Consider the following 25,944-nt stretch of genomic DNA (forward strand, 5'->3'; position numbering starts at 1 on the left):
CTTCTCATAATTGTGAGACATTATCTCAAAATAATGACTTAGCATCTCAAAATATGAGATGTATAATATGACATATTATAACTTGGGTTTGCCTTTTTTCCAAGTGGTGGAAATGGATGTTCATCATAATGAAATACTAAGTCATAATTTTGAGATGTTATCTCCTAGTTATGAGATGCTAAGTCAAAATAATGAGATACAATCTTAAAATTTAGGAAGAACATGTCTGCCATGTTTTTTTTTTAGATTATGCAGTAAAAATGTTGTCCTTTCCACAAAGCTAAACCAGTTTAGAAGAAATGGCTGTATACCTCACCAATGGAAAATTCAATTTCACTTAAAGATGAAATCATTTTCATTATGGGGACTTGGTTTTTAAACAGATTGGGGTCCCCACAGCATCAGCACTGGTTCAAAACCAGAATTTATTGATAACTGGGGGAATTGTCAGAAGTGGGATTTGAAGCCACACCTCCATTCAGAAACCAGAAGTACCTTTGATGAGGAAGGTAGACCATTGAGTCACCTTAGACCACTCCGGCCATCACGTCATGTGGGTGGAGTTGCAATATTATGACTTTTTTCATAATATGAAAACTTTATTCTTGAACGCTTAAATAACTTGTTTTCCTCTTCAGTATGGCCCTAATACTCATCATACAAAAACATAATGTCACCACTGCTAAAAGAAAGTGGAATCTTACAGTTTGATTCATTCATGTATGCATGCTCATGTATGGGACAGCTCATTTACCCTCTACACTGTACACTGAAAGCATAACGTACAAATACTTGAAATGTTAATTCATTAACTTAATTCAAACTGAAGTTAGCAATACATGAAGACACATTGACATGCAGTAACTTGCTAACTTAAATTATTTTGTTTTAACTTTGCCACCCATGTCCTATTTTAACTGAGTGTAAATTTGTTGAAATTGTCTTTTGTATTTGATTTATATGTATATTATGACAGCCCTAGTTGACATTGAAATAAAAGGTTTGACTGAATTATTTATCAAAAACTGTCTACTGTACCTTTAAGCAGCTACGAGGAGCTAATTTATAGCTATACTGTATGGGCTTGTACCATACTGTTTTACATATGAACAAAATTATCAAAAATATTTATGCAAATTAAGCACAAGCTAAGCATAGTCTTATACAGTAGCAGATTAACTCACAGTGATTGTGACTTTTCTCATTGGTAAACCAACTTTACCTTTGTCACGGTCTGATATTGAACATTTCAGGTGTGAATGTGAGAGTGAATGGTTGGTCGTGTCCATGTGTAATGCATGTGGACGATAAAGACAAAAGTAGACAATGAATGACTGAATGAATGACTGAACGAATGAATATGCAGCATTGAGCCACAGAATGAGACCATAGCAGCCAGTCATACAGTAAACTCCACAGAAGAAATACCAGAAATAGCCCGCCCAGTGTCATATCAGATCCATGTGTGTCAGTTCTCACTTGTCCTACAGACCTGACTGTGGATAGTCAATAAACAAATGTAATGAGCAGGTTGTGCAGAGGCTTTGCAGGCTGCTCACTGTGGTCAGCAGGTGTAGAAGGGGATAGAAGAGACAGGGGAATGGTTAGGTGGGGAAAGTGCTGGGAGAAAACTGAAGCAGGTGGTCCTATAACACTGTAAGCCTTTATGCTGGAGAGCCCATTGAGCACTGCTACATCCATGATGGTGACACTGAAGTAGGAGAAGTCAAAGGACCGGGCCTCTAACTCCACTGCAACACCTGCAGAAAGGATATTCATTTCCTGATTGGGGTAAGGCACTCCTGGTGCTGCACTGTGGACCCTGAGGGTCTGTAGACCTAGCAAAGCCAGATATCGACTGTCCAATGGTTTCATTCCACAAAAAGACAAGTGTAAATGGCTGACCATGCTTCCGTTCAGCAGCTCCTCCAGGACCCAGAGATCCTTCACCCACACGACGAGGTGTCCAGGATATCTGAGTCCAGTACGGGGCAAAGTGGAGCGCAAAACAGTGTGGCATTTGCACAGCAGCATGGCTAGAGCCTCGTCACAGTCCTGCACGGGTGTGGAGCAGCTGCAGTTCTGCAACTTACAGCCTGGGGCTCCACTGTTGAAGAGCAGTGTGGTATTGAGCAGCAAGGAGGGTCCGGATGCGGGGGCGGACAGTGTCGTCTGGATGATAGGGGCAAGGGAGAGGAGCAACCACAGAGACCACAGCAACAGGGCAGAGGAGACTGTGTTTGGAGACATTTCCATGGAGATCAAACAAGCTACATCTTCACCGACTGGAGAGACCAGACTGCACAGAGATGGAGGGCACTGTGAACAGATGGCAGAGTATGGCCAAGATTGTTAAATTGATAGATATTGTTATACACTCCAAAACAAAAAAATCAAATATAGCCTGGCCGAATGGGAGTGAAAGCATATAAACTGATGTAGATCTTTGAAAGTTGAAAATACCTTGATCCATGTAATATACAGAGACCTATGACATGGACATGCAAAAGAATGTAATCTATGCAGAATGTTCTCATATACTTTGTAGTTGCTTTGCCAGGGATTGTCACAGAAACATCTTGTGGATGTGGATGGCTGTAAAATAATTATTTGAGGAAGCAGACTCTTTTTTTGCTTTTAGGTGTTTTGATTGTTGTCCCTCTTCCTGGATCAAGCTACAAAATTGTGTGAAACTTGTCTCATTGGAAACATTTAATTTTATTGTTAAATGATTTAGAGGCTTTAAGATGCATTTAAATAGATTTTATAGAAAAAATGGGTAATTAACTAATTATCCTGCACTTTGTATATTTGAAGTGATGTGTTTCATATGTTTTATTGTTTTACATTGTATTGAATATGCTGTATGATTGAATTAGTTGTATCTGTGCCCTAACCTTGATTGTACTACTGTCTCTCTTGGACTGGACACAATTGATCTCAATGAGTTTTATTCCTGGTTAAATAAAATATATATATTTTATTCTCTTAGTCTTTCTTCCAATTAATATTTAAATATTTTCTCAAATATAATATTTAAAAAACTTTGGAAATTTGATGGTATTTTTTTTTTTGTCTGTCCACAACCCTGTGTAGTGTATAAGAGCAGGACTATTCTTCATCAAGGAACTACAGGTAGGAATAATAATAATAATAGTAATAATAATCATGATGATAATAATAATAACAATAATAATAATAATAATAACAATAACAATAATAGTATGATAGCAATACTAATAATGATAATTATAGCATCATAATAATAATAATAACAACAACAACAATAATAAACCATGCTTATTACTACAGTCCCCTCACTCCAGAACTTCACTATAATCACGTCACACACATACATGTGACCTTATGTAACCGGTTGCTACTTTGTGTCTGTGTTTGTGGCTTTGTGTTTATAGTCTTTAGAGGCACACACACATGCACGCACGCACACACGCACACAAACACACACACACATACACACACGTGTCGTGTATTTCGTGCTCCTTCCAGGCCCCATGCCTGCAGCAGATGGTGTCCAGCTGCTTCTAAACATTCCGGCTCTGTGCTGCTCTGTGGTGAAAAGGCAGTGACCAGCCACATTAAATGCTCAGTAATGAAACACTGGACTCTTTATTTCCATCATTCAGGAATGGTGGAAAGTTGGACTGAGTATGTGGCCTTGACTTAGACATCTTTTCCCCTGTCGTCATTTTCTTTGAAATAGAGTGAGGATTGTGTTCAGGGTGAACACATACTGGACTGTCTAATAGCACATCTGGAAAAGAAATTCATTTAGAGCTGAGGTCAGATTAGCAATGATTTCTTCGAGTTTATGTATAAATCAGGTTGTATATACTCTGAGTTTTTGCTTTAGTTAGTGTCTCACTTTCATCAGATATTTGAATTCAAAGAAAAATACACCTGCTTTTAAGTCATTTGTTGTGAATTTAACTAAAGAATAAGGTTTGAAATGTGTGTTTTTTGATCAACACACAGACATCAGCCGCTTCCATTCAAGTAAATCTTTCTTAATCTTTATATTGCCAATGACAAAATCAAATTGTTTCCCTCGTAGTAAATCTAAGATTTTCTCTTGATCAAATCTTTAATCAGCTTGAATAAGATGTCAAATTATAATTGATACTGGTTGATTGTTATGCTTGATTAATTTCTCAGAGAAGCCCAGTGAGTTGACTCAAAGTTGGGTATAAAAAGGTTAATGCAGTTTATTATTTGCCAAAAAATAACCACCTCTTTTATGGTGGTCTAGTGTATATCTTACTGTGTAGTGGATTGAAGTGCATATAATTTATATATATGTATACATATATATATATATATATATTCATATATATGTACCAGTTGCCAAAGTGTGGAAAAATAATACATTTTGACACTTAGTGTAAGTATAGGCGATAAAACATTCGATGTTGAATTCCCTGCGCATTGTGTTGTCACACAATGTGACAACACAATACGCATTGCCACCCCACCAGGAAGTTTACTTCGAGAGCTCCACCTTAGCTCCACCTTCTCCCTATAAAATGTGAGAGTGCAGGAGAGGGAGGAAGAGCGGTATTATATCAACGCGGAGGGACATGGCTAATGTGCTGGATAAAGTCAGCAAACGTGTGTTTGTGTGTTCGCACCACTTTGCATCAGACTGCGTCCAGCGGTCGCCGTATTTAGTCAGCGACCGTATTTCACTGACGTACAAACACACACATTTTTAAGAAAAGGTCAAATAGAGCTCATAACTGACCATTCTGACACGTCCTAATTAAAAATATTTGTTCAGTACGTCCTCCATGACCGGAGCACAGACTCTGGACTGAAATACAGCGGCAGTGTGATGCTTAAATATTGAGATTTTAGACATTTCCCTGGTAATTGTTGGAGATTAACACACGTTTTTAGGATTGTTAAGTCTTTTTTAACTGATTTACAGTTCGGCACTGTTCGGCTTGATCCTTGTGTCGGACGTCTCTTCCTGTGACGCCACTCTCGCTGTTTTCCGTGCACGCTGCCATGTTGATATTGTCAGAGAACTAGTGGAGGGAGGGGGAGAGGAATGGAGCGGAGGGAACAGGAGCTGAGCGAGTGCAGTAAAAAGGACAAATCAGAAACCCCCTGGAAGAAGTGGGTGTGTGTTTGCCTGTGTCTCATTTGCATATAAAGGGACCATGTGCAAAACCGAGCGTTTTGAAAGGGGCGTTTTTGGCAGGGTTATTGAACTGCTATGATTCTTCATCCTTATGGTATTTTGACCAAAGCATATCACTGACATGTTCATTAGGACACCAGGGAACTATTTTAACTTGGGGAAATAGGGTATAATATGTCCCCTTTAATTTTACTTTACTTCAGGTCAAGTGGAAACAATTGCAACCGGAGGGTTGACGGTTTGAATCCTGACAGGCCAAGGGCTTGGGTGCCTCTGTAAAGCACCCGATCCCCATTGCTCCCCATTGATCAATGGAAGGCATATCCATTGGATTCCTAGTGCCAGCCCAAGCCCGGACAGATGTGAAGGCTTTTATACACTGGCATCCATAAAAAAGAAAGAAAATCTGTGGATCGCTGTGCTGGTGATCCGCTATAGTGACCCTTAGAGAGGGAGAAGCCAAAAGAAGGAAAGAAAAGTACATTTGGGCTATGGAGAATCAACTGGGGGAAATGTGGATGTTAAGAGTTTAAAGTGTGATTTGGCATTAAAGCATCATTTCTGGTATCATGACGACTGTAAGCTGCTATAAATACATGTGACTTCACTGTGGTTGGTTTACAGTAGCAGCTGTTTCTCCATACACACTCAGTCCTTCCCCAGCCTTCACTCTCTTACCTCACTGCTAATAATATTAGTCATTGTCTTGCCAGCTGTTCCCAGCATCTGACTCTCCCACATGTACAGCAGTCGCCTTTCTTTCTTTCTTTCTTTCTTTCTTTCTTTCTTTCTTTCTTTCTTTCTTTCTTTCTTTCCATATGTCTGTACTTCACTCCATTTGTCATTCCGATGCCTCTGTCTCTTTTGTTCTCTATTTTGCTTTCCTTTTCCCTTCACTTCCAGCTATGCACTAATCCCTGCAACAAGCTCCTGTGAGTCTGAAGACATGTTTTTGTTGTTAACCTTGTTTAGATAAATGTACTTCAACTGTGTTTGTGAACACAAATGAGCATGTGAAGTAAAAGTGGAAGAATTAGCAAAGAAAATGTTAAAAGTGTGTGTTTGTGAGTGATTTTATGTCAGGCGGCTGCTGCTCCACACAACTCCAGTTTGTTAAAGGAGAGGCTCCACACATTCCTCTGACCTCATGTTCCTCCACATGCTCCCACCCTAATCTTCCCTTCCTCTCTCTTTCTTTCTCCTCCTCCTCTCTTAGTTACACTCTATATCACCCATCTTTTTTGCAGTGTCTCCCACTCCCTCCCTCTCACTAGGAAGCTGTAGCTCCATTCACAACAAAAAGAATTTTGCCCCAAAATGCCAAATGTATCTGAAAAAAAATGCTTTAATGCATCGTTTTTTATCACTGAGTTGAGTGAGACGCTGATTGAATAAATGCCAGAAATGTTATAAACATCCAGGGAAGCTGATCTTCACTGGGAGTCAATGGAGCAGTGGGCGGATTCAGACACTGTGCTGATGCACATGAATAAAGGAACTGTCTGAAAGGCAGAACCACCAAAAGAGAAACAAGAAACTGCTGCATCTTCATTTTCGTGGCTAGACTCATCTGTCCCTGAAGCAGCCATTAGCCTGGACGGGCTAACAACATTCAGAGCCAATAGGAGCCACGTTCTCACAGGTAAAACCCGAGGGGGGTGGCATTTGCATCTACACTAATAACAGCTGGTGCATTGAGTTTATGATTGTGAGATGCAGACCCTGCTACCTGCCCCGGGAATTCACCACCGTCACCATTGTTGCGGTGTACATTCCACCAGTGGCAGACTGGGACAATAATTCAGGCCGGGAATTTGATGCCTTTCCAGGCCACCCTTCTCATGCAGACCACCATACCTCTAGTTGTGTATTCTAACCCTATTTGATAGTTAAGAAATTTGTGTAATTATTTGGCTCAATGGTCACCGCAGACACACACACACTTCTCTATGTATACATATATATGTCCATTGATTGATTTTATATTATTAATGATTACACACAAAACCAAGAAAGACAGGTGTCTGTGAAAACAGCCTATAAAGTTTATAGTCGTACTATATAGAGCTTGTATATATTATAATATAGGGCCATCCAATCCCTATACGCCCAAAGTATGAGCTGTGTTATGGTTCTCTGCACTAAATCAGGCCTGTTTCCTGTGGGTGTTGGCCTTCGCCAGGGCTGCGCTTTATCACCAATCCTGTTTGTGATTTTCATGGACAGGATATTGAGGCGTAGTCGTGGGGGAGAGGGGTTGTGGTTTTTGCGGGCTTGAGATCACATCGCTGCTTTTTGCAGATGATGTGGTCCTCATGGCTTCGTCGGCCTGCGACCTTCAGCGCTCACTGGATCGGTTCGTGGCCGAGTGTGAAGCGGTCGGGATGAAGATCAGCACCTCTAAGTCTGAGGCCATGGCTCTTAGCAGGAAACCGGTGGATTGCCTTCTCCGGGTAGGGAGTGACTCCTTGCCCCAGGTGAAGGAGTTCAAGTATCTCGGGGTCTTGTTCACGAGTGAGGGGATGAGGGAGCGGGAGATGGGCCGGAGAATCGGAGCAGCTGGTGCGGTACTGCATTCACTTTACCGCACAGTTGTGACGAAAAGGGAGCTGAGCTGGAAGGCAAAGCTCTCGATCTACCGGTCAATCTTCGTTCCTATCCTCACCTATGGTCATGAAGGTTGGGTCATGACCGAAAGAACGAGATTGTGGGTACAAGCGGCCGAAATGGGATTCCTCAGGAGGGTGGCTGGCTTTTCCCTTAGAGATAGGGTGAGAAGCTCGGTCATCCGGGGGGAGCTCGGAGTAGAACCGCTGCTCCTTCACGTTGAAAGGAGCCAGTTGAGGTGGTTCGGGCATCTGGTGAGGATGCCTCCTGGGCGCCTCCCAAGGGAGGTGTATCAGGCACGTCCAGCTGGGAGGAGGCCTTGGGGTAGACCTAGGACCAGGTGGAGAGATTACATCTCCACTCTGGCCTGGGAACGCCTCGGGATCCCTCAGTCGGAGCTGGTCAATGCGGCTCAGGAAAAGGAAGTTTGGGGTCCCTTGCTGAAACTGCTGCCCCCGCGACCCGGCCCCGGATAAGCGGAGGATGATGATGATGATATATTATAATGATAGTCAAACTATCATTTATGGTCCAGAATTACAATAAAGAAAACTGCAGCATAATAGATTAACAAAGCTAGCTGTATTTAATTGTGATTTATTATTATGTATAAACTATCCTGTTGTGGCTCAAACATTATTCAACAAAATCATATTTTTCATTCATCTGTAGGTATTCTGGATGAATTTTCGGGCCGTGTGCCTGTGTGTGTGTGTGTGTGGAGGGGGCTGGGGCGGTGCCCTAGTGTGTTGGTGAACTTTAGCGCGCTGACAAGCCACACATGCGGCTGCCCACTCCTTGACCTCTTTGCGCAGGCCAGGCCAGACGACACCAACCTCACTGACGCCCGGACTCCTAGATGAGAGAGTGAATGAACCATATCGACCACCGTCTTGCACCACCGCCTCCTCCAATGTGAGACTGGTACTGGCGGACCTAAGTGTAAGGATATCCGGGTCACCAGGCTGATCGGCAGCCATAGTGGAAAAATCAACCCCAAGATGCACAGGACACACCAGCACCTGCGACAGGCAATCCGTGACAGGGTTCGCTTTACCCACCATATGCTGAATGTCCGTTGTGAACTCGGAGATGGCTGCCAAGTGGCGCTGACCATGGCTCAGTCACCTTCGCCATAGCAAACGTTAATGGTTTGTGGTCGACATAAGATGTGAAAGAGCGGCCCTCAAGCAGGAAACGGAAATGGCGGGTAGCCAGGTAGAGCACTAACAGTTCCCGGTCAAAAGCGATGTATTTGCGCTCGCAAATTACGGCTAAAAAACGCCACACGCAGCTTGACCACCGCCCCCACAGCCACGTCCGACGCATCGGTTGTGAGAGCAATGGACACCCGAGACACAGGATGCCCTAGGAGCGCCACGTTTGCCAGGGCAGACTTAGCCCTGTCAAATAAAGGCCTGAATGAGTTCAGGGGTCCAGTCGACCTGGTCGTTGGCCTTCTTCAGCCTCAGGGCCCCGTATAACGGCAACAGGAGGTGGGCAGCACAAGGTAGGAAACGGTTATAGAAGTTCACCTTGCCCAAAAACTCCTGCAAGGTCTTGACCGAGGCCGGAAAGGGAAAATCCGCAACCACTTGCACCTTAGAAGGCAAAGGAACCGCACCCTGCGACGAAATGCGATGACCCAAGAAATCAATCACCGGCAGTCCAAACTGACATTTTGCTGTGTTGACAATCAAGCCGCATTCATCGAGGCGCCGGAAAACTCGCTTAAGGTGCAACAGGTGCTCATCAGCTGACGAGCTGGCCACCAAAATGTCGTCCAGATAGACTAAAACGAACGCAAGGTCACGCAGCACCGAGTCCATCAGCCTCTGAAACGTTTGTGCCGCGCCCTTGAGGCCAAACGGCATGCGCAAATCTGCCAGTAAACACTGAAAAACATCACCCGATACCAAAAAGTTAGCGTGTGTTAATGGCCCGGAGCCCCCTGTCTGACACGGAAAAGTAGCAAAAGACACAGCATCAGTTAAATGGCGATTAGCGACATCCACTAGCAAACCATTAGCACACAGAAAATCTGCCCCGATAACAGGAACTGTAATGGAGGCTAACACAAAGTCAAAGTGAAATTTGCGTCCATTGAAACAAACAGTCACAGACCTGGTCTCGATAGAGGAGCCGTTGGCCACTGCCATGGGCCGACAGGTCCGCTGTTGCTGGGGGGAGAAGACTCTTCTGGGAGCTGGAGTCTACCAGAAACCGTCCACCCGACAGGGTGTCTTTAACAAACAGCAGCTCCTCTCAATCACCGGCGCCCACAGCTGCTGCTGAGCGCCGGCTCCGCCGGCCGACGGCAGTTGGGCCATGGCCGAAGAGGAATCACAATCCTCTGCTTCTTCGAACATGTTCAAAATGGGGTCACCAATGTTGCAGGATGAGGAAAGGCGGAGATGTAGGTGAGTTTCACAGGTTTTATTCTGTCTGAGTTGGAACAGCAAGAACACATACGCCCCATACAGCAAATACATATATCACAGAACCACCCCTTACCCAGAAACCAACTGGGTGAGAGAACACACCCCTGAGTGCCCGCCACAATATAAAAAAAAACACATCATATAACTGATATTATTTAAAAAGTTGGAAATTAATTTACTAATCCATTCTTAATCAATGAATTGTAGCAGACTAGATCTATTATAGGATTCAAGTACTTACATGGATAAAGAAAGTTCTATCTTCTCATTATGGTACACTACAATTGTTATAAATTGGGAAACTGCATGTTAATAATATGTTAATTCTTAAATATAATTTAATTTACTTGTCTGAATATTTTAATCAGACATCCTTTAGTTAGTTACTGTATATATTGGGTCAGGCTGTTATGCAGCTATGTTTACGCTTTGGGGTCCTTGTAGTATTAGTGTTGTTTTTAGCGTACAATGTGTGTACTTACCTGGCTGCTCAAACTTCATATAAAACAAGTGAAACAATGATCGGTGTCCCTCTCATTCTCTAACCGGAATATGCTCACCGGTGAAAAGTTCCCAGTACAGCAGTGTCACACCCATCAGAGTTCTTATTCAACATTTGTTTCGGTATCTCACTTCAGAAGCTTTTTTTCAGTAAGCCAGTCCTGGCTGGCTGGAAGACGTGAGGTCTGTCTCTGGAGGAGGGACTCCCTCCTGCTTTATAAGCTTGACGTCACGTTGCATCTCTTGAGTTTAATACCTCTTCTCGCTCTCAGACGACAGGTGTAGCTAACGGGCATTACAGTTTGCAGGGTGAGCTAACAACTTGTATAACATTGAATGCTACCTTACACTACATTGCTGACTAAGTGTAGTAGCTGGACTGTCACCAAACAGTAGCTGCTGCAGCTAACCACCATACTAGCTGCTTACCGCTTCTCGTTTTTTAACAATGGAGCTTAATTTTTCCATTCTCCTCACCATGGAAAAGGCAACCTCAAAACAGCTGATGCTGGCATTCCCTGAGTGCCTGGAGGAGGCAACACGGTCATGGAAAAAACCCCTCTCCGCAAAAAAACCCCTGGGAGGGTCGGCGTTGGACTGGGTCGACATGGGAGAAGATGGTTTCTCCCACCTAGGACTGGTTGAGCACCTGAGCTGGCATCTCACCATGACTCCAGTAGGCCCAGCCCTCCCCTCCAAAGCTGATTGTTTTCAGTCGTTGCTCATTGAAAAGGGGTACAAAGCTGTGGCCATGTCCGTGAGGGCTTTGAATGCATTGTCGCTGCTACTGGCGTACCAGGCCAATTTACAGGAGGACTTGTCAACCACACCCACCCCGAGTGTATGGGACGAGCTGTGCGTGGTAACAGACCTCTGCCTCCGTCTACACCAGACCTGGCCATTTTACAGCTCACAGGCCACATACATATGGATGCACATATCTGCGTCTGTCTGTATAGCGACAGACAGGTGACAGCAACCAGTTACCCCTGGCCCCCTAATGTCGGCTCACTTTAAAAAAAGAAAAGTTAATTCCAAATGGCACATTTTCAACAAGACTGCTGAATATTTCTTTACAGAAGTCAAAGGTAAAGCCGTGTGCTTAATTTGTGGTACACAAGTCGCTGAGTTTAAGGATTACAATCTGAATCACTACGTGACCAAACACAAGGAGAAATACAAGAACTTATCTGATGAAGAGTCGGGGGCAGCCTATATCGAAGACAACGTTAAGAAAGATAATCGTGGTACCTTTATTCTACAATCAAAATCAAATGAAATTTGGCCTGGCCCTCAACAATATTTTTTGTTTCGCATGTGGCTCCTTGGGAAAAATAATTGCCCACCCCTGGTCTACACTGATGTGCTGTCCGGGAGAGAGGTAGGTGGCTAAACCTGTTTAGCCTCTCCCCAAAGGAGAAAACACACCTCCTCAACGTTCCTGAGAAGAAAAGGGAAGGTGAAGCACTTAAGCTGTGTCTCCCCAGCAAAGTGCAACTGCACCCCAGCACATGTTTGCCCGGCATTTCATGTCCCCAAGCTTCAGCCACAAACCCAGCTGGCCAGCCGAGGTCAGGGCAAGCCACCAGAGCTCAAGGCAAGTGGCGCATCACCTAGAGCACTGTCACCAGGGAGGGAAGTCAGGTTCAGCCAGACACCTGCTCTTTCTCCCCCAAAAGATGTTCTATTCATGAAATTCATAAGGGCATGTTCCAGGCCCTGCAAGAACAAAATGTTTGCAGGCGCACATCCAGGCTGTTGACCCTAAATACTTCAAATCCTCCACCTTCTTTATCTCCACTCCCTGTAGCCTCATGGTTCCACTTGGGTTCCTCTCATTCACACACATATATTCTGTCTTGCTGCGACTAACCTTCATTCCTCTTCTTTCTAGAGCATATCTCCACCTCTCGAGCTTTTCCTCCACCTGGTCTCTGCTCTTGTGGCAAGTTGAAGTGACCCCCGTTCTTCACGGGTGCACTCAATCACCGGACCGAATCAATCATTGAGTAATTGCGGGGCAGTGCCGCCCACTGTTATATATATTTGGGCAGGTGACTGCGCCTCGGATGTGCGTCATACCTTCCTCCCGGATGCTGTGATCAGTTCAGATCGTGGTTTGGCGTGGCTGCGACAGATCGGTGATCCATACTCCCTAATTGTGCGGTAGGTTATGCTGGTAGGATTATTAAATACAGTGATGAAGTTACGGCCAGTGGTAGTGGTGTCACGCTTCCACTCTGTTGTTTTCAGAGTCTGCTGCATTGTCCGTGCGGAGTTGAAGTGTGCTCCCTCCACTGTGGGTGAACACATCGGTTTCGGAAGGTAAGCTGGCTACATTATGCTCTGGCCGCTGCTAGCTCTTGTTGGGCCGCTGACTGAATGGTTTTTTTGGTCTCTAGTTGCTGTAGACGGCAAGTGAGCCGTGCACTACCTCTCTCTCTCTCGCTCTCCCTCTCCTCACGAGTTGGAAGCGATGCGCTGCTATTCTCTGGTAGGTACTGTATATGCAGGCTGATCGTGGTGTCTTTTAAAATTGTTACACCACATTAAGGTTGAGTAATTTTGCTCTTTGCTCGCTTGGCAGGTAATTGGGCCAGCCTGTGAATTATTTAGATAGTGTTTGTGCATGTTATTGTTTTATTTCTTTGTATCCTGTTTATTTGTATGTTCATTTTGATTTATTATATTCTATTTTGTATTAGTAGGGTTTGTGTGTGTGTGTGTAGTTGTGAGCTGCTGGCATTCACTCCGCTGATCATTTTTGTGTTTTGTTGCAGGGCAGGAGCTGTGGGGCAGATAGCGGTTGGTCCCCTGGTGGTGGTGTCTGTCGTTGGTCCCTCGACTGTACAGCACTTGGGTGTCATCCGGATGGTGTACGGGACTCACTGTGGTGTATACTAAGACCCCTTTTCCTTCTCAGATTTCCTCCAGCTGCATTAGGCCCCCAGCCCTGGCCCGGCCTTGTGTTTTTTTATTAAGCTGAGCTTTGCAGGCAAGTAGTCTACATTGTCCCCAACTAAGACTAAGAAAGTGTTTGATTCCTTTTATCAATGGTATTTTTAAGGATTGTTAATAAAATATTTACTTATTGTTGGAATCACGTCTCATCTCAAGTGCTTTTTGAACCTGTGCCCTTAGTCTTGGTGGAGACTTAACGTGGGCTATATTAGTAATTTTATTTAGTTATTTCCTCGAGGTGAAATTCCCTGAGGTGGCGTTGTCGGTTTGTCCTCACCTCCTACCATTTTGCCACACTCTCACCACAGATCACAATGTCATCTGCAAACATCATAGTCCATGGAGATTCCTGTCTAACCTCATCCGTCAGTCTGTCCATCACCACCGCAAACAAGAAGGGACTCAGAGCTGAACCCTGATGTAGTCCCACCTCCACCTTGAACTTCTCTGTCACACCTATAGCACACCTCACTGCTGTCTCACAGTTGGCATACATGTCCTGCACCAGTGTAACATACTTCTCTGCCACTCCACACTTCCTCATACAGTACCATAGTTCCTCTCTCGGCACCCTGTCATAGGCTTTTTCCAGATCTACAAAGGCACAATGCAGCTCCCTCTGACCTTCTCTGTATTTCTCTACCAGCATTCTTAAAGCAAATACTGCATCTGTAGTACTCTTTCTAAGCATAAACCATACTGGTGCTCACAAATGCTGACGTCTGCTCTCAGTCTATTTTCCACTACTCTTTCCCCATAACTTCATTGTATGGCTCATCAACTTTATTCCTCTGTAGTTACTGCAATCCTGAACACCTCCCTTATTCTTAAAAATGGGCACCATCACACTTCTTCTCCATTCCTCAGGCATCCCCTCACTCTCTAAGATCCTGTTGAATGGTCTAACCAGAAACTCTACTGCCTCCTCTCCTAGACACTTCCATACCCCCACAGGTATATCATCGGGACCAACTGCCTTTCCATTCTTCATCCTCTTCAATGCCCCCCTCACTTCATCTTTACTAATCTCTGCTACTTCATGGTTCACAGTAGTCTTCTACCCTTTGCTCTCTTTCATTTTCCTCATTCATTAGCTCTTCAAAGTACTCTTTCCATCTTCCCATTACTTCTGTGGCACCTGTCAACACATGTCCCTCTCTATCCTTAATCGCCCGAACCTGCTGGACGTCTTTCCCATCTCTATCTCTCTGTTTTGCCAACCTGTATAAATCATTCTCTCGCTCCTTACTTTCCAACCAAGCATACAAGTCATCATACGCCCTTTGTTTGGCCTTTGCCACCTCTACCTTAACCTTGTGCTGCATCTCCCTGTACTCCTGTCTGCTCCCTTCAGTCTCCTCAGTGTCCCACTTTTTCTATGCTAACCTCTTTCTCTTTATATACTCCTGCACTTCCCCATTCCACCACCAAGTCTCCTTATCTACTTTCCTTCCAGACGACACACCAAGTACTCTCCTACCTGTCTCCCTGATTACATTAGCTGTAGTTGTCCAGTCATCTGGGAGCTCTCCCTGACAACCCAGATTCTTTCTCAACTCCTCCCTGAAAACCATAGAACAGTCCTCTCTTTTCAGCTTCCACCACTTTGTCCTTTGTTCTGCCTTTGTCCTCTTCATCTTCCTTGTCACCAGATTCATCCTGCAAACCACCATCCTATGCTGACTTGCTACACTCTCACCCACCACTACTTTGCAGTCACTGATCTCCTTCAGATTACATCGTCTATACAAGATGTAGTCTACCTGTGTGCTCCTACTTATAAGTTACCCTATGCTCATGCCTCTTTTGGAAAAGAGTATTCACTACAGCCATTTCCATCCTATTTGCAAAGTCTACCACCATCTGTCCCTCTGCCTTCCTGTCCTGGATACCAAACCTGCCCATCACTTCTTCATCACCTCTATTTCCTGCACCAACATGTCCATTGAAGTCTGCACCAATTACCACTCTCTCACCTCTGGGGATATTCTGCATCACTTCATCTAACTCACTCCAGAATGTTTCCTTCTCCTCTAATTCACATCCCACCTGTGGGGCATAGCCATGAATAACATTTAACATCACACCTTCAATTTCAAGCTACAGACTCATCAGTCTATCTGACACTCTTTTCACTTCCAGGACGTTCCTAACAAACTCCTCCTTTAGGATAACCCCTACTCCATTTCTCTTCCTATCAATACCATAGTAGTACAACTTAGACACACAGTATATCCACCTTCCTCCTCTGCATCATGTCCATCAACTCTCTAGCTTTTCCCGTCATCGTCCCAATATTCCAAGTCTCTACAGTCAGTCCCAGACTCTTGCCTTTCCTCTTTTCTCTCTGTTTCTGAACCCGCCTTCCCTCTCTCGTCCTTCGACTTCGACCCACAGTAGCCCAATTTCCACTGTTACCCTGTAGGTTATTGGCACCAATGGCGGTCGCTGTTAACCCGGGCCTCGAACGATCCGGTATGGAAGTCATAGGTTTTACGCCGGATGCCCTGATGCAACCCTCTGGATTTATCTGGGCTTGGGACTGGCTCAAAAAGACACTGGCTTGTGACCTCCTAAGGCTGCATTAAAAAACATGAAAATAACAAAAAAAAGAACATTAACAAAGGAACACAACAGGCCTGTGCACATGAGCCCGCTAGAGGGAGCCATTGCTCCACTAGTGGGACAGCAGCCTGCTGTGATGAGTGCAATGAGGGCAGTGGCCACACCGACCATCATTCCCGAGTTGTACTGCCAGAGCAGAGCCAGAGCGGTGTCTACTTGAGATATTTCGTAGTCCCCAAAAAAGGAGGATTGTTACGACCAATATTGGAGCTGCGAGCACTGAACAAATACATGAGACAGTACACGTTCAGGATGTTAACACACGCAGCTCTGATACGTTTTGTGCCCACCGCACAGGAAGTATCTCAGATTTGCTTTTCGAGGCATCCGTTATGAATATCTGCTACTCCCCTTTCAGGCTCTCTCTGAGTCCACAGGTTTTAAATGTAAAAATGCACCAAAGGCTGCCATAGCACCTCTAAGGGAGAGAGGAATATGACTGGCGACATACATAGACGACTGGCTTCTAGCAGGTCCAGTAACTTCAGGCACACACCAGACTGCTCACATCACATCTGATGTCCCTGGGTTTCAAAATAAACTGGGAAAAGAGTGTTTTGACTCCAACTCAGAACATCTGTCTTATAGGTGTTTCTCTAAATTCAGTTATGTTAAAGGCATGTTTGTCAGCGATAGAGTGAGAGCCTTTCAGGCTTGTCACGGACACTGCTAAAGTTCAGACTCTGTCACAGGCTTCTCGGGCTGATGGCATCAGCTTTGGTCGTCGTCTTACAAATGAGACCGTTTCAGAGGTGGGTTGCGTTACTCAAACTGAGTCTGATGCACCATGACCACTGTCAGGTTTTGGATTCTATGGCATGCGTCATAGTGCTGCACCTTTCGAGAAGCATGGCATTTCTGAACTCAGGCGTTGTCATGGTGGGCTCGGGTGCCATGCACAAAGGCAGGACAGTGAATGGAGTTTGGAGCTCACAGATGCGTGTGGTGCGCATACATTTTCTGGAGCTCCAGGCTGTCATACTGGCACTGAAACATTTCCTGCCCTTTCTGAGAGGGCGGCATGTTCTCGTCAGGACGGACAACTCCACAGTAGTGGCGTATATCAACAAACAAGTGGGGTTACGCTCAAGTTATCTGCACACTTTGGTACACAGACTGATCGTGTGGAGCAGCTCTTGCCTGTTATCACTGAAAGTCACACACATGCCCGGCATCCTGAACCGGGGTGCAGATTTACTGTCCAGGGGCAGTCCCTGCTACAAGGAGTGGAAACTCTGCAGCGAGGTGGTGGCTCTAATTTGGGAAAAAAATAGTCGGGCAGGTGGACCTCTTTGCATTACAGGAGAACACACAGTGTCCTCTGTTTTATTCCCTAACCGACCAGGACGCACCGATGGGGCTGGATGCTTTGGCACACGAGTGGCCACATGTCCTCCTGTATGATTTTCCGCCATTAGAGCTGATCATCCCTACTCTCAGAGAGGGGTCTCTCTCTGATAGCTCAGTCTGATCACTGGCCAGCGAAACACTGGCTAGCGGAGAGATTTTTCATCCTCATCCAGAGCACATGGCTCTATGGGCCTGGCCTGGGAAAGGCTGAACATTACCACGATCAGGTTGCCGCAAAATGTCATTGACTATTCAGAGCGCCAGGGCATCCTCTACACAATGTGCATGTAATGGCAAATGGCAGAAAGAAAGTTTGTCGCACTGGATCGTAGGTGCTATTACTATGGCATATAACAGCAAGAGACAGCATTCTCCTGTGGGTGTACGTGCTCATTCCACGCGTGGTTTGGCCACGTCTTTGGCGCTGTTTCACGGTGTGTCTGTTGAAGAGATTTGACGCTGCACACTTTCACCAGGTTTTACATATTAGATGTCTCAATGCATGCGCTGTCTCACACTGGGCATGTGTGCTGTTCCAAATGTGTCTGTTTAACTGGTCATAGACTGGAAACGGGTCTTCGAGATAAGCTTGTCTGGCAATACGGGAGTCTCTATATACCATAGTGAGATACTGAAACGAATGTTGAATAAGAACTTTAGGTTAAGAAATTCACCCCAGGTCTTTGAAACATGAGAGAGGTATCTCACCAGACCACCCTCCTTGTCTGGAGTGAGGAAGACGTGTCTACCACACCAGGTGGTAGACAGGGGAACTGACTCACTGACTCAGTCTCTGCCATCAACTGTGACACTGTCCCCCCCCCATTATGCTGAATGTGGTCATGCTGCAGCCTACTCCTCAAGCATCACAAGCAATGAGTTATGCAAGTCCACAGATAATAGCTACATATGGCTTCCAGTCTAACCAGTCTTCTACATTCTATGCTGATGGTTAACAATGTACATGGCAGAGTGCCACCATATGCACAGTTTCAGTACCTGCCCATGCAGACATCACCTGTAAATCCAGTACCAGTGCTGCAATACACTCCACTTATGTCTGCACAACCAGTGTATCAACCACCCCAGATAGCAACAGCTCCATATACTGCACACTGCTGCAGCTACCAGTTATTAATGTACAACACTGCCATTCCCCTGCCTCCATCAACCATCTCTATACCGCCCATATACCAGTCACCATCACCGTAGCCTAACCAATAGCTGCAACTGTATCAGCCTCCTTCTACCCCCTCAACTCAGCCAGCTTATCTACTGGTGCCTGCTTCACCTGGTTCCGCATTGGCTTTGCAGGTTCAGTACAGCCTCCAGTCCCAGTATACCTAAACTTCCTAAGTTGGTACACAACAGTGAGAGAGAGTTTGCCGACCTAAAATGGCCTTGAACAGAATTTTCTCAACGAGAAGCTTGGGTTCGGGGGAACCCGTATGCCCTGACGGTACGTTTGCCACTGGTTACATGATGGATCCGTGGGACCTGTTGATTGTTGACTCTGTCTGGGACCTGATCAAGGATGTCTCCATGGAAAACCGCTGTGTTATCGCAATAGTATCCCGCGAATGGAGACATTGATTGTGAGGCTAGACAAAACGAGTCTCCAGGCTTATGCACACACACGCATTCATGGACACAAACACACATGCACATATGCAACACACCCCTCTACCCCCCCATCCCATGCCTTCGTGGCTTTCAGCCCCCAGTGCGACAGGCAGGGTCCGCACCTGCGCCGTAGAATGGCTGCAACTACGGCTGACGGCCTGCCTGCACTGGAACACCTCCACCTCGCTTCCCCCTCCCCCGGTGCAAGTTGTTCTTGAGTTCTTTGTTGTAAAATGTGCCTATGTTGCTGAGGTTATTTTTTTCCCGGTCCCACACTGTACTCCCCCACAGGAGCATAGTTTCCTCCCCACCCCCCTCTTCTTGGTTTCTTCCCCTTTCCTCCCCCCTCTTTATCATGCCTCCTGTCATGTCTGTGTTATTGTGCTGTCTTAGAGTGTTGATTTTATGTGATTGTATTTGTTTTATGTGTACACATGCATATTTTTTTTATCCTTTTGTGCAGCACTTTGGAAACCTTGTGTTTGTTTAAACTCGTGCTATATAAATAAAGTGTATTGGATTGGATTGTCTTAATGTGCGTACGGACGGGTTGATTGTTGTAATTTCGCTGTACATCGGTACTTGTGACAATAAAGGACGAGTACTCCCATCTGCTCAATCCACACACTGAACTCTCTGAACATTACAAATACCATGTGCTCATGGAATACTTGGTCCTGGACGAAGCCAAGCTAATAGCTTAGTCATGCAGACATTATGTGCTACCCTACACTGCCGACATGCAAGCTTTGCAGAGACAGTATGGGTAGCCGCATCTGTTGGCACAAAGTGAGATTGCAGCCATCCTGAAACTCAAACTAGGAGACCCCAAAGCCTTCCAGAGCTTGATGGCACATGAGGGACAATTGCTTCCATTCCGTAGTGAGTGGTTAGCAGTGAGGTCCCGTCTGGACCAGGAGGGGGTGGGCGTCTTGGAAGCACGCACCAAGAGAGTGAAGGTTGGTGACACACTTCGATAGGCCACATCTCTGCTCCGCATGCCACTTCTTAAAGCAGATGTTGAAGTTGCAGTTATGCCAAAGCTACGCAGCACAGAGAAACGATGACTGAAAGAACCTGTCAAAGCTAAGGTATATGAAGCAGAGATCCAGAAGCTTATTGATGGTGGGTGTAACAACGCTCCAGAAGGAAGAGGAAAAGAGCTCCAATGAGTCATGGTTCATACATCATCACCTTGTCCATCACAATGGAAAACATTGCCTGCCTCCCTCGGACCATCTCTCACTGGGGTCCTCCTGCAGTTTCGCCAGCACGCTGTCGCCATCAGTGGAGCTATCCAAGCTATGTTCCACCAGGTTCGGCTTCTACCCTAGGACCAGCCACTGCTGAGGTTCATTTGGAGAAACCTGCAAAGAGATAAACAGCCTGATGTCTACCAGCAAGTCTTGGTACCACAAGCAGCCTGTGTTTTGTGAGATTTGCTCTGCAAAAACATGTCAAGGAAAGTGCTCCAGGGAATGAAGATGTCCTGCAGTCCATTGAACACTCTTTCTATGTGGACAATTGTCCAATTGTCAGAGCTTGTCAACGGCTGAGTTGGCCAAGCTTCTCGTGGACAAGCTGCGACAGTGTCTGCCCTCGGGAGGATTCAAGATTCGACAGTGGGCAAGTTACTTCTCATCTGTTGTCTCCCATTTGCCGTCCAGTGCCAGATCTGAAAGCATGGAGCTGTGGCTAGCTGAGAAGAGCATCAATCCACAGGTGCCAGCTCTTGGCCTGCGATGGCATTATCCAACTGACTGGCTCTGTTACAAGCCAAAGCCTCCAGGTACTGAGACCCCAACTATGGGATACATATATAAGGTGCTCGCCCGCCAGTATGATCCACTTGGGATCATTATGCCATACACTACATGGGCTAAGATCCTTGTCCAGAGACTGTGGGCAAAGAAGAGGAGCTGGGACGACCCGAACCTCCCTCTGGTCATCCTCCAGGCCTGGTCCAGCTGGGAGAGGGAACTCCCCGAGCTGGCCAACATATGCACCATTGGAGCTTGCAACTGACACCACAGAGTACACACCCCATGTCCTCTGTGACTACTCTGAGCAAGCATGTGGTTCAGTGGCGTACCTCACCACAACGAGTGATAACATAGTCCATGTCTCATTTGTCATGGCAAGGTCAAGGATGGGTTAATCTCCAACAACTACAGAAGTCTGGTGTAAAGTCACTAGTCACTCTGCTGTGTGTGTGTCGCATATAAAACAAAGTCACCACAGTTTCACTCAGCCGTGCAGTGATGACTCCGCCCACATTAAGTAGGTACTTTTTTAGTAGTGGAGATGCAACCTAGTCGTGCCATGTTGTGCTGTGCTGAGGCGAGTAGAGCCGGTGGAAATACACCATATGTGGATACAGCCAACAATCCAGCTGATGATCTCACACGGGGCAAGACTTTGGCTGAGCCTGCAGGATCTGGGGACCAGTATTCCTTCGACGTCCATCGGATGAATGAACATCTCGTCCTAGCACCATGGAGCCAGAGGACAGTAGTGAGTTAAAACGGTGTTTTTTGTGCTTTCACACAGACAAGCTCACCACTCAAGATACCAGACATCACCCAGTGCTGAAGCTGGGAAGAGCTGGTCAAGGCTACTCAGTAGTCTCTTCATGGGGCGGTGTCCGACCCTGCTTCGCCTCAGTGTGACTTTTGTTGGGGAACAACAATAGTGGCAAATATTTGATTGATAAAAATAAAAATAAAAAAAATAATTTAAATTTTTTTCATTAAATATTTTGAAAAATTAATTAAATGTTAATTAATTGTACATTGGGGCACCACCCTGAAAACAGGGAAAAGATTTTCAATATATGCCTTTAAAATCAGTCTTAAATAATCACTGTAATTGACTATGATATCAAAGATATCCCAATTGAACAGTATTGAAGGTATGAATCCGAGCACAGACCCTCTCAACCCCCATTTGTCACAGTATTCATGTACAAAAGACACAGAGCGTTCCTTCAGGTGAATAAAAGTAATAATTTAATAAATCAAATAACAAAAATCAATTAAACAATCATATTCACTGAAAGTGAACATTAATGTATAACGAAAATCTATTAGTTGAATCAACAAATATCACTTGCTAAACTAAAACAACACAGGCTATACAACATAAACACCAGCGTGTGTGTATGGATGAGTGCGTGTTTGTGTGTGTAACAGGAGACAAAGATAAGGAAGGGGAAGTGACGCGTTTGGCTGAGCTAAGCCACTCCCACTTCTGACACCAAAGTGAGGTCGCAGATCTTGGGTCGAACAAGTGACAGCATGGCTGTAGAGGCACGTGTTCGACGCAAGATGGCGCCTATGAGGAGACTCTCATTCATGAATGAAAGAAAGTGAGTGTGTGTGTGAGAGAGAGAGACGATCGCGAATAACCAGAAAAGAAAAGAAACACGCGGGTGAATAGAGATTTCCTTTGATCACACAGTTTAGCTGGAGTGTGTCCAGTCAAACTGTAGTTTCACAGATCGAACAAAATCCTCTATTCTCCCGTGTGATCTCGCTCCGTGTGGGGCAATGGTGCAAAAAAATATACAGATAAAAACCACCAACAGCAGGGCGGACGGCGCCACAGTTAAACACAGAAGTAAACGGGGAGTCAATACAGCTCGCCAGACCACGTGACCAACATGCAATGCATTCTGGGGGTTAAAGGCAAAGAGCCGGTAGTCTGGCTGTGTTGGCTGTGTACATCTCTGTTTAGCTGCTAAGGATGCACATAAATGAACAGAAACACGAGGAAGGACAAGAAATGGAACGGGCAAAGGCTAATGCAGCGGGTCCATACCGGGAGAAGACGCCGATGAGTGGAGATGAGGGAGAAACTGAGCGGACGCTTCGTAGCGAGGCTGGGCATCTGTGTGGGGCGCAGGGGTCGACAGGAGTAGGAGTCTGCGCAACCCGACTTCCTCTTCTGCAGGTATACTTAGAATAAACCTAGTTGGGAGTTATTAACTGGATCCACGAACAAAAACAAAATGAACAGATGCTCCCATTCTCTTAACGAGAATGGGACGATTTTCCAGGTACGGGTACCTCCGTTAACACCGACGATATCAGGTTGGAAGGGTGCGTGGTTAGACGCAAAACAAGTTTCTCACTCGGACAATGAGTGTGAAACTGCCACGGCTTTTTCAAAAAGAGCATCGTTCATGTGGCATGGAGCTGCTCAAAAAACCTAGTGTCGCGACTCCAGCTGTCCAGTTGTGTGGAAGCGGGCATACATGTGACTTTTATCACTTATCAGCGTGAGAAATGTCATGTGTGAGCATGTGAGTCTGTAAACTTATTGAAACGCGTGTATCTTATGCTGAATGCAGCTCCAAGACAACACTGGAAATACCACAGCAAGCTGCCGCTGCAGCGATTTGCGCTTGCTATCACTTGATCCTGGTTAAAGGACTCTTGCTGTGGGAATTCATGTTTTTGTTTCAAAATATCATGCTATTTAGGGGGCGGCTGTTACAATTCCCTTTGAGAGTAGCTAAACTGCATGTTAATAATATTGTTAAATATAATTTCATTTATTTGATCAGACATCCTTTAGTTAGTCCATTATATATTGGGTCAGGCTGTTAGGGGGCAGCTTTGTTTACGTTTTGGGGTCTTTGTAGCATCAGTGTTGTTTTTAGCCTACAATGTGTGTACTTACCCGGCTGCTCAAACTTTACATAAAAGAAGTGAAACGATCATTGGTGTCCCTCTCATTCTCTAACTGGAATATGCTCACGGGTAAAGAGTTCCCAGCACAGTAGATGTCACACCCGTCAGAGTTATTTAATAACAAGAACAAAGACATACTAATAATCTAAATTTTAATAGATTAAAATATAAATGATTTTAACAAGATATTATATTGTTTCTACAAGAAATGTTTTAATATTAGAAGAACACATCCCTTCATCCTGTTCTTTCACAAACGATGTATCTGTTTAAATCAACAGCACTAGTCTTGCTGGCAAAGACAGCACACAAAAATACCGACAGTGTAACTGCTGTAAATGGTATGATGTGTTTTTATGTGATTTGGACAGAGAGAGAGAGAAATCATTCGTGTGCCAGTGCTTGATTATCCTGTGACAGACATCATTATTCAGCTGTGTGTGCGTGTGTTTCTCATGACAGAGGCATGAAGTGCATCATGTCTCACAAGGGGAGAATTGTTTTTGAAAACCAAGTACAAAACTTTGTAGACAACAGCAATCGATTCAACATTGAAACAGTAACATTAATGTGACACATCAGCAGGACACTGTGTTGTATGTATGCAGCAGAGAGAGGCACAGAGAGAGAGAGAGATAGGTGTACTTACATGTACAGTGTCTGCTCCAGCTCGTTGGAACTCTATGGAACTTCCTCATATGTATGGAGATTTGTAGCAGTATCCGTCTGTTTGAGAGTGTAGAGGGGGAAACAGAGAGACAGAGGGAGAGAGAGAGAGAGACAGAGAGAGGGAGAAGAAGAAGGTCCGAATGGAGGGAGGGAAAAAGAGAGAAAAAAGAACTCTCTGCACAGTGGATGGCTAAATTTCTCTTTAGTAAGGCAGACTCAAACACTGTCCATTTTCTCTTCTTTTTTTTCTCATATTTTTTCCCCCTGGATTGGGGCCCGCCTTCCATTAACTGCCACGCACACTTAACCTAACCTAAATGCTGAATCAGGTCTTAACCCTCTCAAAGTCTCTTTAAAGGAGACAGAACGTGAGGACCAGCCATGTCCTCACTTTACCTAAATGTTTTTTTACTCCCTATGGCTTACAAGTTTTTGGTCCTCACAAAGATACCATACAAGAACACACACACCCACACACACGCACACACACACACTCAATGTGCTACTATTCTTCTTAGGACTTTGCATTGACTTCCATTCATTTGGACAGCCAAAACCAAGCTTTATCCCTAGGATAAAGGATCATCAGATCCTCCCCAAAGCTTTATTATTGATGTCACAGCTCTGGGGAAGAAGCTGTCCCTGAGTCTTTTGGTGGAGAATCTGATGATCCTGTACCGTTTTCCTGATGGAAGTGGTGCAAAAAGAGCGTTGCCCGGGTGGGTGGGGTCTATTGCTATCCGTCTGGCTCTCCTCTGGAGTTGTGCGGTGTAAACAGAGTCTAGATCAGGTAGACGGTGGCCAACAATCCCCTGTGCAGTTCTCACCACCCGGGCTAAGTCCTTCCTGTTTTGTGACGTGCAGCTGCCGTACCACACCATCACACTGAGACACAGGATGCTCTCTATCGTGGCTCTGTAAAAGTTTGTGAGCAGCTGAGGAGTCCAGTCCACTTTAGCTTCCAGAGGAAAAAGAGCCTTTGGGCCTTCTTCACCAGGTGCGAAGTGTTCCATGAGAGGTCAGAGGAAATGTGGATGCCCAGGAACTTGATGTTGTCTCCGCGCTCCACTACCTCTCCTTGTATGCAGAGTGGAGCGTGTTCAGTCTTCCTGGACCTCCTGTAGTCTACTATCACCTCCTTTGTTTTGGTGGTGTTCAGGATGAGGTTGTTCCTGTGTGATGTGCTCGACACCACCGTGGTGGGTCTCATATCAAACAATGATGAGAGCCAGAGAAGAGGTCCAGCACATCAGGACCAGAGCATTCCTGTGTGAAGAGAGTGAAGAGGGCTAGGCTGAGCACACAACTC

The 25,944-nt window shown here is 45.3% G+C and overlaps 1 protein-coding gene across 1 annotated transcript; it reads right to left on the minus strand.

Annotated features, from left to right (window-relative positions):
- LOC122786013 (uncharacterized protein C21orf62 homolog) lies at nt 1-24,671 on the minus strand. The gene is made up of 2 exons (XM_044052008.1): nt 24,616-24,671; nt 1-2,319 (listed from the first exon to the last, which is right to left on the minus strand). The coding sequence occupies exon 2, from the start codon at nt 2,254-2,256 to the stop codon at nt 1,507-1,509; it is 750 nt and encodes a 249-aa protein (XP_043907943.1). The 5' UTR covers nt 2,257-2,319; nt 24,616-24,671; the 3' UTR covers nt 1-1,506.
- Between the last annotated feature and the right edge of the window lie 1,273 nt (nt 24,672-25,944).

The sequence above is a fragment of the Solea senegalensis genome, linkage group LG2 (genome assembly GCF_019176455.1).
Source record: "Solea senegalensis isolate Sse05_10M linkage group LG2, IFAPA_SoseM_1, whole genome shotgun sequence".
Lineage (NCBI taxonomy): Eukaryota > Metazoa > Chordata > Actinopteri > Pleuronectiformes > Soleidae > Solea > Solea senegalensis.